The sequence below is a fragment of the Strix aluco genome, chromosome 4, assembly GCF_031877795.1.
Source record: "Strix aluco isolate bStrAlu1 chromosome 4, bStrAlu1.hap1, whole genome shotgun sequence".
NCBI classification, from domain to species: domain Eukaryota; kingdom Metazoa; phylum Chordata; class Aves; order Strigiformes; family Strigidae; genus Strix; species Strix aluco.
The window spans coordinates 37588951-37603109 of record NC_133934.1 but is presented as its reverse complement, the minus strand read 5'-3'; the positions used below and the strand labels follow the sequence as shown (position 1 = coordinate 37603109).

The following is a 14159-nucleotide window of genomic DNA, read 5'->3' as shown; positions in this document are numbered from 1 at the left end:
AGCTCGTAGGGTATTTGCTACACCCTTTGTTTTTCATATGAGCCTATTTATCATTTACAGTACTTTAAAAAAAGATGTGGTCGATCCTGGTGAGTTAGGATAGACACCCTTAAATTTTGACCAGAACAATAAATAAGTTGCTCTGGTTTTTACTGCATATTGCTACTCTTTCCTACAAAGAAAAAAATACTCTTTCTTTCTGATAACAGTCATAAAGCCCAGCATTGTATGTCTATTCACATCTGTGTCCAAACTTTGTTTTCTGTTCAGAACTACATCTTGGATACTGGAGGATGCTAACACCTGTCTAATTTCTTTATCAACTAGCTGTCCCTATTCTCTTACCATTCAAGTATATGAGGAGGCAAAAAAAAAAAAAACCAGACAAGCCCAGTTTTTGCTAAATGGAGAAACAGCTACATTGTTTTTCTGTTACAGTTCTTTTTTGTGCCTCTCATAACTTTGGCAGAAGAGAGCTTTGAGCTAGTGAACAAGTCAGTGAAGGGGAAGCCCTCCCCGGCTGAATGCAGCAGGTAGTTGTCAGCTCTCTCAGTTCTAGTTTTGCTACGTAGTTACATAAATTATCCATCTCTGTTACCACCTACTAATAAAGGGACTGATTTCTTTTTGGCTTGCTGAAGAAAGTCTTGAAGGTGGTTTTGAAGTGGTAATACAGTGTGTTTGCTCAAGAACAAGTTCCTTGTAAAGAGAATGTATAAAGCACAGCAATACTAGCTTGAGAAAGGAGGTGCGAGACAAATGGGCTGGCAACTTTAAAAGAATGAAAGGACCCGATAGCAGCAACTTCTTCCTGAAGCAGATTACTATAAAATGTTTTACATAGTGTAAACTAGTCATAATATTTTTTCAAGTGTTTGCTGTGAAATGTATTCTTAGTTGCTATTTTAATTATTCAGTGGAAATGAAGGCCTTGTAGACTGATTACAAACCAAAATAACTAGACCTCAGTTACAGAGTGAAAGGTAAGATCAACCAAGCTTGAAAAAGCAGTTTAAGGTTGTTCAGAAACCCTTCAGTGAACTGTGTGTTGACAGATGGTAAGATTACCTGATAGCCTGTAACAAATGATAGCTTTTTTGTGTTAACATCAATGCTACTGTAGGTATAAATGCGCTCCTTTATCTGAGCTCCAAATCTTTTGAATATCCCAGTCCATTTGACATGTTCTGCTTTTCAGAAATATAAAGGGGGATGGGTTAAAAGCACAACTGTTAGTTTGGTTACTGTTTGTATGTTTGAGATCTGTTCTGGAGAATTCAGCCGTATCCACCAGCACCACCCAGACACGGGTGCTGTGTTCATGCCAAGAGCATCATGGATCCTAGAGGACTTCCTCCTCTCTGATACCTGTCCTTCCCACTCTATTAGAGGGAATGAAGTCCTCACCATTTAAACTATCACCACACTCTAAAGGCCAGCCATAATGCTGGTAATTTGGCCAGCAGCAGTACAAATACCACCATAAACAACTCTGTCAGTCCCAGCGTAAAATGCTATCATAAGTCCAGCAAGCGAAGAAGATCTGTTGGTAGCTAAAGATTATTTTGCAGAATAGAGATGGGGACTTAAGCAGCAGAATAGGCAGAGGATATAATAATCTGTTTCTCTTCTTAAAAAGTCATTCTGTTCCATGATAGGAGCAATCATCACAGTCTTGATACAAGCAAAAGGAGGCTTTTGTTAGGGTTTGTGGTCACGTTTGGAATTGTGACGACCCATCTTTTCTCCCATCCCCTGAGGGTTCATCCATGCTTGCAGCTGTGGGTTATTTGGATTCAGTTGTTGTGGTCCATGACCACAACCATCACAAGCTGCGTGCCTTCTGGTTAGAAGCATCTGGCATCTGACAAGTCCTTGCTGCCATCAAAGATATGCCAGTATTGAAAGTTGTTCCAGTGTTAGTACCCTCATAGATTGGGCAGACTCAGAACTAGTTACTCTAGGAAGGGTCTCTTGTCTTCATTGTCATTGTCTAACACCAAATAAGTGCAAATTGAATGGGAATAAACCAGACCTGACAGGCAGTATCTAATCCAAAAATCAAGAAAGTGCTTTACATTAGATTTGGGACTAAAATAGCAGCTGAGAGTAGAGAAGTATATTTTGCTTTATATGTTTTTGCTTTAATTTTGCTTCATACATCAAATTCTTTATAGAAGGAAGTAAACCTACCATTTCTCTGAACATAATAGAAACAGAGAGGAGGATTGAACTCTTACATCCCCCTCCCAAAGGTGGAGGAAAGTCCTCACCCTTTCCTAGACCTGAGGAAATCAAACAAACATATACACCACTGCAGTCTGCCTGCATCATTCCCCCTGTGGAAATTCAGAGCTAGTTCATAACATTTGACTTGAAGTTGTCAGACCCCCAGCTGAGGCATGCTCTCAGTGTGTGGTTACCAGTACCAGGTGCTGCTTATCATACTTATGGGGGCATCAAGAATTTTTAACAGGTGCCTCACTGTCCTTATAACACTGATAAGGACTTAAGGTTTGCTTTTATAAAGATGGCTGGCTGTGAAGAGACCAATCTTAATTGACAAAATAGTGCCTAAATTTGTCTTATTTAGTCAATTTACCCATGTTCTTAAAGTTTCCCATTTCTAAAGAAATTGTGCCTTGTATTTTGATCCTGTATCAACAAGCCTAATTCTTTCATGTTCTCATATGTTTGTAGTGAAAGGAGAATTTGCGAAATTCCACAGTGCTGTCTCAGAGAGATTACATAGTTGAATTATTTAGCATATTAGTACACACTGTAAGTTTTGGGTTGTCATTGGAGTTGTCAAGCAACATTTTGGTCTGCATGTATCCTTCTGTTCATTTTTATTAGACATTTACTGAACTTGGTGCTAGTTCAGTGTCAAAGTTGAGAGAGCAATAGTATTTTTGAGGGATACAGCTACTACTCACCATCTTTGACAGTGAACTACAGTAGGACTCACATCAGTACAAACAAAAAGAAAAGGTAATTGTCACTTACCTTGTAGTAACTATGGTTCTTTGAGAAGTAATCAATATAGATCCCACAGTCCTTGCCTTTCAAGACTTCAAATTCCAGCTGTTTTGAATTATGAGGGAATGGCTAGAAGGTCATGTTGGAGCTTCCCCTTCTGATCTCCCAGCGGAGCATGAAGAGTCACAGGGCAGGTACACGGCACCAGCATACAGAGCTGTTAATGATGTTCTAAGCTCAAGTGTTTGGAAGGGATGCGCTTCTAGAGTTACAGAATGAATGTTGCTTTCTTTTTTTCTCCTGCAGAGTATTAAAAGTAATAAGAAGCCAGCAAAGTTAGGAAAGGTGATTTAGACCTCCAGACCAAAGACAAGAAATGTACTGGGTTTGAATCATGAAATATTTAGCTATTTGCAGTCTTTCATTGCTGCCAGTGAAGTGAACTAGTATAACAGATAGTAGAGTTTGACCCTAGGGATTTTGATGAAATATATTAAAACAGATACAATCATCAGATAATTAATACATAAATAAGAATTTCAGCTGAGGTAGGGCCAAAATAATAATGGCTAATTCTAGTGATGTGCCAAAAATGGTGGTGGTTGGATTTATGGTTTAACAGGAGATGAGAGGGGGAAAAAAGAAATAAGGTTTTAGGGTCAAGGAACATTCTACATTATCAGGCTTTGACAGGCAATTTAAGGTCTGAGAAAGAAGAGTAATAGTAGAGTTGGAGACTTGGAACAAAGAGATATGTCATCTATAGTGAGGATTTCAGTCTTTGAAGCATTCAGTAATAGGTCTTTGGTTGTATTCTGGTTTTTTGTTTTGTTGAGGGTAAGGGGGAGGGTTTAAGGCAAAGACCTCGCAGAGAGGGTCTTAATTCTGTAGGTTTTGGTGTCTGCCTGACTAAACTTCCACTGGTGCCCATTCGTCTTAAGTAAGGGTTGCCATGGTCAATACAGAGAGGTTGAAATATCAGAGATGAAACCAAAAGGGATGAAGAATTGTCGTTTGGATAGACACAATGAATAAATTAATAACATCAACTACTATAGCAGTGATCTGTTTCAGAGACAGGAGCAGCAGAATCAACAAGATACAGTGAATTATCGTCCTTATATTTTGCACTAATAATTAAAATAGATTATTACAGATTTTTTTTTCAGTGCATTTGTATTCCCCAGTAGCACCGAAAGACTATTCCAGCTTTGGAGATAACGGCTGTCGTGGAATGAGCAAACCCATGTTATACCAAACACAAATCAGAGTAATTACAATAGAATTAATTTTGGTGGTGTCATAGAGTCATTGGAAGAGAAGGAAATACACTATAGACAGCAGGAAATTGCATGTTATGTGTATCACGGTATAGCATTAAGGTGATTTTTTTTTTCCCATATTTTTGCTCTAAAAATTTAGATGGGGGGTTCATTAACCCCTGGTGATAGCAAGGTTCCTCAAGTAGTTCCCCCTAACACCGTGGAAGGTTGACTTAGCTTAGCTAAACTTTTTAACATGGAATCACCTTTCTAATAAATGTGGTTGTGGGGAATTAGTAGTTCAGAAACCTAGCTTATGCATTATCATTATCAGAGCAAAGTGCCCCAGTGTCTCCAGCTCTGCTAATGGTCTTGACTTGTTCTGTAGACTAGCGTGGGGAATGGGCACATAACTGGAGGTTGCACAGGGTGTTGGTGACAGCATAAAAAGGAGTGTCCGTGTCTTAGGTTAGCCCTGCAACACCCACAGCACCCTCCTTCCTCTCCTCTTGTGTGGTTTGTTTTCCCTTTCTGGCTAACCAGAACAGATCCATCTGCTGGTGAAATCATTTATTTTAGTAGGTCATTTAGGAACTCACTTAAATGATTTATCTCTTCAGAAGAATCAAAAATGAAAAAAGGACATAATTACTGTCTATTCTTTTGAACATTGATTTGGGACCAGTAAAAGACTCAGAAATAAGGCTGGTGAGCTTTCTGTCAACTGTGTTCACCGAAAGCACTGTATCATTAAAGGACAGTGGTAGTAATTGCTTAGTGCCATTGCTAAGTTGAACTATTAGTCTGTGAATGCTTGTTCCTGTAATTTAATTTTTTAATGTATGAGTTGCTATTCCACTGCGTAGCGTGGAAAGCCATTATTTGTGCAATTTGTCATTGTGGTTAAGAGCATCAAATAACCTGTATCCTTTACCACCAGCAATGCATCTGTTTGGCCTCAACTGGCAGTTGCAGCAAACTGAAAATGATACGTTTGAGAATGGAAAAGTGAATTCTGATACTGTGCCAACACATCCTGTAACAGTACCTGCTGCAGAAAATGGTAAGTGAAACAGGCACCAATTTCTGTCCTTTTGGAGCATTTCCTTTCTTTGTGTCTTACTTACATTGCCAGACTTTAACACTTTTCCTTCAAAACTCTGTATATTTAATGGAAATACAGAGCATTTGTAAGTAATGGTAATTTTAAATGGATATGTAGATTAAACAGGAGTTGTATTTCAATTGAGAAGAGCACACTGTTCCTCCTACCTAGCATGTGAAGGGAGTGATGGATCCTGGGTGATAATGTTGATCTTACTAGGAAAGCTGGCTGTCAACCAAAATTCCTCATGGGAATTTCCATGTAATATTTGATGAGGATAGCAAAGCTTTCATCACATCCAGAGAAGCAGAACCTCTGCTCACTCTAAAATCTGTGATAATGTAATGATTGTTGAAGTGTTCTCAGAGGTAGCAGGATGGTGCTGAGGCTGGCTCAGACCATCCTGCCTGAGGCACTGGGGTGGCCAAGGTCTTGTGCTGCAGAAATCGCCACAACAAAGTCAGGGAGCCCAGGGTGACAGGATACACTATTTCATAAGGGGGACCTGATACCAAGATTCAATCTTTGGGACTCCCAGCAATCTCTGAATATTTTCAGACAAAAGCGTTGTCAGTGACAGGGAGGACATAATCTCTTTTTCTGAAGACTTGGCACCACAAAAGGCACTTCAGGGAGGTTTTGCATGTTTTTGAAACTTCTCTCTTAGCTGTGTTTAGAAGGCAACTCATGATCAAGGAGCTTCCTATGGCATGATGACCTCGCCATGGAATGGTTTGTGGTTTTCTCTACAGATGATGATGGGGTTTTTTTAATTTCTCTCTGAAATTTAATAGGTCATGTATAATATGTTCATTTGTTTTCTCAAAGTCTCTAGCATGTAATACTGAGTCTGAATCATCCAACCAATATATAAAGTAAGAAAAAAAAACCAAACAAAACTTTATTAATTTTGTTGTAGGAGCTTTTAAAATACAAACCACATAAAGAGATTATTTTTTATCGACCTTTTTCCATGTTGCCCTTTAAGATTCTCAAAACATTTAAGAGCTTGTGCACTTTTGGCTAACAGAGGCTTTAAAATCAATAGGTTTTGAATGGAAAACTTGATTTAAATGGTTGATGAATGTGGCGTTTGCTTCATTACACAAAAATCCATTTTCCCTTTCACGAGGTAGAGCTGACCTCCTTACCACCAAGGAGGAGGAAGCCTCTGCCAGCAGTTGACATCTTGAAAATTTTTCAAGTTATCACAGCTCCAAGTTATAGAAAAGATATAGCTCAGTTCATTCTTTTTGTCATCTTTTTAAGCATAAGAAATTTCTCCAGTAGGAGTTTTTCTTTTTTCATTTCCTTTACCCTACTGCCTTTTTCTTGAACTTAGATATTCATTATCTCTTTCTGTGTTCTTACTTGTTGTGAAGCTACGGTATGGTTAATGAATATTGATGCTGCAGTGACAGCTCATCATCCCACTGTCTTCTGCTGTCAGTAGCCAATATATTTTTTTGTATAAAGTATATACATGTTTTTGTAAATATTTTATAAATTGTTCTTTTTCACTTGATCGTGTTTAATTTTTTTTACAAATTAAAATCTGTTATACTTTGCCTCAAAAATAAAAGGAAATAACAAGTATATCAAATCCGATTTTCCTTCCTTATGCCCCTAAATACTGTACAAGAGAACAGGGTTAATTCCATCCACTGTTAAAATGCTGTCCTCTGCAGAATATGGTAAGTGGTCATTTATCAGCATACATCAACACTAAACAACAGACAGACCAGAGAATACACATTTTAAACCACAAAAAGAAGGTTAAGCAGAAGGAAAAGTGTGATGACTAGATGTGAAATTTAAGGGGGGGGGGCCCTGTGCTATCCCTGTGCTATCCTACTTATTACTGAAAGCTGTAAGGAAGAATCAATAAAGCCTTGATTTGGATACTTGACAGCTGAACAACTTTCAGTATTGCCCCTCTTTAGTCCCCTGGTAATATCCCAATACTGTCATATAAAATCTGTGTGCAATTCAGAAATACCTTGTAATAATATGTGATTAATGCAGATGTTTTTAAAATGCAAGAGAGGAAAAAAGTGAATGGGAAAACCGGCATTTCTTTTGCCTTACTTAGATGCACTTTTTTGAGATTATACTCATTCAAATGCATTATTCTTGCTTGAACTTACATGTATTGAACTTTTTTGGTTTGAGTATCTCATGTTAATTGAAGGAATAGTAACTTCTTACTTAGATGTTATTCTGGGTTTTTTTCTAAAAAGGTATGGTTTTAAGGAGGATTTTGATTTCATTTCTTGAAATGGTTGTTGCAGAAGGTTGTATAGCAGATGTCTCACAGAAAAAGATACAAGGTTATTCAATGGAATGGGAGAACATGCTGTTGACTGTCTGTAAATCCAGCCTTGCAATCTAATATTCTAATTAGTACTGCCTTTGAAGGATGGAAAATGGTATTATGTGTGACACTATACAGCAATTATCGTTGAGCATTTTTGTGTTTTGGTTGTGCATTCATTTTATTCTGTGTTATAGATACTCAGTTATTCACAGTGTATCTTGTGTTTTAATCTATAGAATGCAAATAAGGAGAGGGAGTTTGGCTTCATGTCATTTTAGTGATATTTGTGAATTATTTTTCTTGTAAAATAATTAAATATTATTTATTGCTTTAAATATTTGTTTAGCTCAGGATTTTGTCCACCCTAATCTCAGACTGTCAAAATACAGTTTACAAATACTAAATATAACAAATATTTTACCGATTAGTCATAATGTATTGAATTATCGGTATCACAAATGCATCATATAATGATTGTGTATATTGATAGTATGTGATGCAGCAAAGTAATGCATTTTGTAAATTAAATAATATTATATCTAGCAACATAAGTACAAATCATGATTTAAATAATATTTACCTATAAATATTTATGTGTATTTTTATTGTATTTTGGGGAGGGTCTGTGAAAGAAGAAATTTTGGGGGTAAAGAAGAAGTATAGTGAAAGAACATATTCAGGAGGCTAGGTATTTTAAAATTTGGTTTCTTATTTGGACTGGTATGTCATTATGGAATTGTGTGAATGAACATGACATTTCATATTTTAATTTAAAGTTGTGTTTAAGAACTGTTACTGTTTAGAAAGTGAAAACGAAATTATGACACTACTAAGATTTTTCTTATGCTTGTTGAGATACAACAGGGAGCAAAGAATAATTGACTCCCTGTTCTTAAGGAGGGTGAACAACTAATGACGATTTTGAGAGACGTGGTATGGCATTAAAGGGACATGTGGCTACAGGATAAAACTACCTCTTTTTTGATGAAAAAATGGGAGTCTGTAGGATAATTATCTGCTAAGGATAAGTGTTGAAGCACAGTAATAGGCATGCCTGGCAAGTTGGTCAAAATGTTTGATAAAGTGCACCTGCTCAAGCTGTCTAGTTCATCTTTTCAGTGATGAGGTAGTTGTTTTTCATTTCAAATGTAGAAATAGGGGAAGCTGCAGATCAATACTGCAAACAAGTGTTTATTGTTTAGTGATTACCAGTCATCAGTGTGTGAATTTATATGGCAAAACATGCTTAAATTTGAAGGAAGTGGTAAGAAACAAATGCTTAAATGTACCAAAATAGTGAATACAGATCCATCTTCTAGAATAACATATGAATATTGCGAAAGGTTAAGTCCAAAGTTAGAAAAGCATCAGATTCATCCTGAGAAGTGAATAAAAATGGTTTCTCCAAGATCAGATATTTCACTGTCTCTCCTCAGAACACTGATCAATATGATGATCCTGTAAGTGAGACATTTTCAGTGACTGCAACACCGTTGTGGCACAGCACTGATGATGATACAAGCCCCCACTCGGGCCTCTCAGTTGTGCTTCTGTACCTGTTTAATTCAGCAGCAGTCTCTGTTCATCTTGGATGCACAAAAAGTGGCGAGGATCAATCTGTGACCTCACCTGGCATTTCAGATTTTAATCTAGTTTTTTTAAGTCTAAATGTTTGCAAAAAGGTTGTGTCAGTTTTTTCCATCAAATGATGAATAATGTAGAATTTGAACATAAATGACAGGACAGCAACAGAGCATTGTCAGTTCTTCAGAACATTTGTGCACAAACAAACCAGCATCGCTTGAACTTGCTTATCGCATTCAGATGGGTTTAGTTCAATCTTCATAATAGACTAGCTGCTGAAAAAAAAGAATATAAATTGGTAAAAACACAGTGGACTGTAAGGTTGTAACTACAGTTCCATTTTTCTATATATTGTTTCACTCAAGGCTCAGCTTGATGTGCCAGCCACTCAGTGGCATTACTTGTTTGCTCCAGTGTTGGTAAGCAAGTTCTTACACACGTCTTTGCATCTAGATTAGTCTAGATTTGACAGCACTGATTCCATTGGATCAAATTAGGCTTTGATGCTGGCACCAGCTTCCAAGATTGCCTATGTCCAGCTGCACGGCGTGGAGTTAGTGCCTGAACATCAAGATCTGAGTCTTTGGCCTTAAACAGACTTGATGCAAGCTCATCTCAACCATCCCAGATTTTAAAGCTGGGCGGTGACAGTTTGCTCAAACCACTTCTTTAGTGCGTCAGTCATAGTAGTTCTGCTTCCTACGAGTCTGGCAGGTAGAAAACACTACCACAACTAAACCACAATTTGTTTGCTGGCAAGATATGAGAAGGGTTTGTAATCTTCACTGGATTTAGCATGTACCTGTGCATTACAACTGAGAGAAATGTGGAGATCTCAGAGCTATCAGAGACCTGTGTTGTCCATAGCGTCCAGCCCAGTGCCTTGCAGGGCCATCAACTTGGGCTGGAACAGTTTTACCCCTTTCATTTATTTCACGGTGCTTCACCGGGATGGCACAGAGCCTTGCAGATTGGATGATGCTGTTCTGTACTCGAGCTGCAGTATAGATTCAGTCTCTGTTGCCTGGACTTACCCACTTGAACAAAATGTTTGTTGGGGGTATCTGCAGTTTATGACTTTATTTTCCTCTTTTTTAATGCCACAACCAGTAGTCCAGTTTTTCAGTGTTAGTGCTTGACATCATGTGTCTTTTGCATGTTAGCATCTTCTTTGTTTCTTCTGGGCATTTCCAAGCCATCATCACTGGCCTCCTAAGGCTGATAGTTGCACAAATGCTTTACAGAGAAAAATTGTTAATGCCCTTCAGTGCTGTGTTCTTATTCCTAGTAGTTGCCCTGCAGGATAGATACATATTCATGATATAGAAAATAGTGAAAGTACCAGACTTTGACATACTATTATACATTTTATTCAGGAGACAGTGTGGACAAGGAGGTGATAACAAGCTCGGGGCTGAGGCTAGGGAGTGCAGAGGATGTAGGCATTATGGGGAGCAAAGGCATAGGGACATGGGCACAGTGGAGCAAGAAACATGGCCTTTTGGGGGGAGCAATGCAAAAACAAAGAGTAGGAACCCAGAGCTATAGCCATTGTTAGTATTGTATAAATGCTCTGATATTTAATGTAGAAACTACTGTGTATTAGTTCTCTAGACTGCTTGTGTTTATGTATGCTGCATTTCCCTTTACCTTAAATCCTTTCAGTGTGAGACTTTATGCTGGAAAAACCCTGTTAAAATCCTTTGGGGAAAAAAATGAATAGTTTAATGTAGATCCTAAAACAGTTTCTGTAATACTAGTGCTTAGGGAAGTTACAGTACTTTTACTTGGTATGTATTTGTAGTATCTTTGCCTTTTTATTTCCAAATCAGGGAATTCCCTGCAATCTTACATTCAGAAAGATTGCCAGGTAATGTTTTATCTGAGGTGATTCTAAATATTTGACAGTTTCTATGAAGGATAATTGAAAGCCAGAAAGGAATACTAATTTTTGATCTCTTATTATTATTTTAACCCATCAGGAAAATTAGGGGGATTTGCACAAGAAAACAACACTATAGATTCTGGAGAACTTGATATAGGCCGAAGAGCAATACAAGAAGTTCCCCCTGGAATTTTTTGGAGATCACAACTCTTCATTGATCAGCCACAATTTCTAAAATTCAATATATCCCTTCAGAAGGATGCATTGATTGGAGTATATGGCCGAAAAGGCTTACCACCTTCACACACTCAGGTGAGAATTGCTTGCATTAAAAGTAGGACATATTATTGAAAACTGTGAGCTTGTGTCTTTTGGATCTCTTTTCTTTTTCAGGATTACATCCCTTTCCATTTTGCTGATTTTTATTTTTACTTTTTTATGCTTTATTGACCTCATGTGATGTCCAAAATGTAATACTGTAAGTTATGGGATCTAAAATAGGGAGGGTATTCTTATTTGTGAGCTGTTCTGAACGTTGAGCAATGTTGATGCTTTAGATACAAAGTTGTTTTCATGCAGAATTTATAGGTATTTTTTTAGTTCTATGGTATATAGACATATCTTTAAAAACCTAAGCAAACTAATACAGCATCTTATGGCCACACATGTGGTCAAGAGTGCCTGTCAAAGACCACGTTAGTCAACTTTCCAAACAAGAAGACAACAGTTTTTTAAGGAAGTTTCAGTTTGTTCTACAAGCAAATGCTACAGTATTTACAGCTTGGTGTCTCACTGAATAAATACATTCAAGAAAAAATAAGTAATATGTGACTACAAAGATACAATGAACTGGGGTTGTAAAAGTGTCAGTCACCTAGTGTCTTAAAACTTTGTTCTTAAGTGTTTCAGTGGATTTATTCTGCTCCACCCCTCAAAAGGTTTGTAATGACACTTTTTATTGTATATGGTCATGCTTTTGCCTAGTAACAAAGAAACACTTTTAATCCATAGTTGTAGAAAAGTTAAAGTATAAAAGAATGAATAGTCTTCTGGATCAGCAGGAAAAAGCGAGAATCATTGTTTTTTAGAATCATTGTATTTTAGAATCAATTGTATTCAGATTTTATTTTTAAGATTTAAGATCCTCCAAGTTTGTGTTTCTTTCAGCTCAATATTAGTCCAAGTGCTGGCTCAGAACCATTTTTTCACCTGAAATGGGAGTTGAGCTCATGCTCTTCTACCCCATTTAGAAAATTATGCAATGTCTTACTGATTTTTATTTTTTTTTAAAGTGTATGGATTTGCCCTGGACACAACTCTAAGTATAGCAACCTAATGGTATAATTGGAATGAAGCTTGACTGATTATGCCAGATACGCAGTTACAACAGCAAATCCATAACTGCAAAATTCAAGTATTTTATTTTAAACCTGCATTTTTTTTTAATTTGGTTTGCATGCCACTGCACTATTTAAATTTATTTTGTTTTTTCTTCAGGCATAACTTTTAAAAGACCTAGAACATAGAAATATTGCTAATTATATCACCTATTTAGTCACAAACCAAGAATTAGGGTCAGCAAAGGAGTTTCGTGCAGCTAAAATCACAGAATGTTACATTAGCTTTATTTTTTAGTTTAGTTTAGTTTCCGTCTGCTGAACTCAGAAAATGCACTTAACGTTTATTTAAAAATTTGATCCTCATAAAAATGATTAAATGGATTTTCTTCAGACCTTCACATATGAACACCCACCCTCAGGCTGACAACAAGCACGAGAAATTCTAGCTCAAAGAAAACTGATTCAGAAAGTTATCAGCCATTGGAAATAAGGGTTTGGAATACAAATGCCGTCTCAATGATAACAATAATAACAGGAGCTAGGGGAATACATGTGTGGCAAGAATGAATAAAAATGAAGAAGCTGATCTGGAATGTGCACTTATATGAGAAGTTATGCAAGTAGATATGTCTATGAAAATTGATCCTTACTTGATTCCTTATCCTGGCAAAAGATTGAAATAGGGGTACCCTTTATCCAAAAACTCGGGAAAAGGAGATAGCTAAATCTGTTTCCCATCATCTGTGTTACACAGAGTCCTTTCCATTTGGATTCCCACCGCCCAAGTACTTATTCGTGTTTAAGTATAATACAACAGAAAGAATCATATGTGAATCCTGCTACTATATCTTCTGTACTGTCTGTGTCATTTTGGATATATTGTTCCCAGGATATAGGTCAAGCTCTCTTGTCCTATTTCTGCCTGGCATATAATTAGAGTATTTTTTACAAACCATTTGGCTGACACTTGATACCTTAAAAAATTAGGCATGCTTACATATCAGCCCTAGTGAACTTCTAGGGCTGCTGAAGATTCCCAAGGGTGTGGGTTTATCAGAATGTTTATATGGCCTTGAACCCAGTGATTTCTGGTTTAGGTGCCTGAGATAAAGGATATACGTAATCTCCTAAAAATGCAGTTCCAGTGAGTGGCTGGGGTTTTTTTTGTGAATGTGCTCCTGCACATGAGGGGAAAAAATGGAGAAAAATATTTCTCAACAGTTTAGGCCTTTCTGCAACAAAGTCCTAATCAAAGGTGTACTTGTTTTGTACTGGTAAAATACATGTTTTACCAAAGTAGCTTATATAAACAAAATAAGGTATTTAGGCAAAAGGACCTCTAATGAAATAGAACATTGAGAGGTTTGCAAGCATAGATCTGTTTATTGTCTTATTTCCCCTAACCTTTATGGCTTGTACTGACAAAATTTCTTAACTGCAAGCCAGGCATAGCTGGCAGTGGCAGACTAACAGCTAATTCTGGGCTTCACTGCATCCTTCCATTGGACAAGGCAGCTTACTCATACAGCTTCAAGTGTCGTAGGAGCATAGTAGAAAAACACATGAATGTCCACTCTGAGTCTGATCAAAGGCCCATCCAGCCCAGCATTCTGTCTGTGATGGTGGCCATTAGCAGATACGTAGAGATTAATGTAGCAGCAGACAGATTTGTAGTTACTCTTCCTAC

At 37.3% G+C, this 14159-nt stretch overlaps 1 protein-coding gene across 1 annotated transcript in view; it reads left to right on the top strand.

Moving 5' to 3' along the window:
• Window positions 1-14159, top strand: part of TENM3 (teneurin transmembrane protein 3) — a 423548-nt gene that overhangs the window by 319195 nt on the left and 90194 nt on the right. Inside the window, exons 10-11 of the mRNA XM_074822768.1 lie at window positions 5182-5304; window positions 11230-11444. Of these exons, the coding sequence (XP_074678869.1) occupies window positions 5182-5304; window positions 11230-11444 (338 nt within the window). The remainder of the gene's footprint in view (window positions 1-5181; window positions 5305-11229; window positions 11445-14159) is intronic.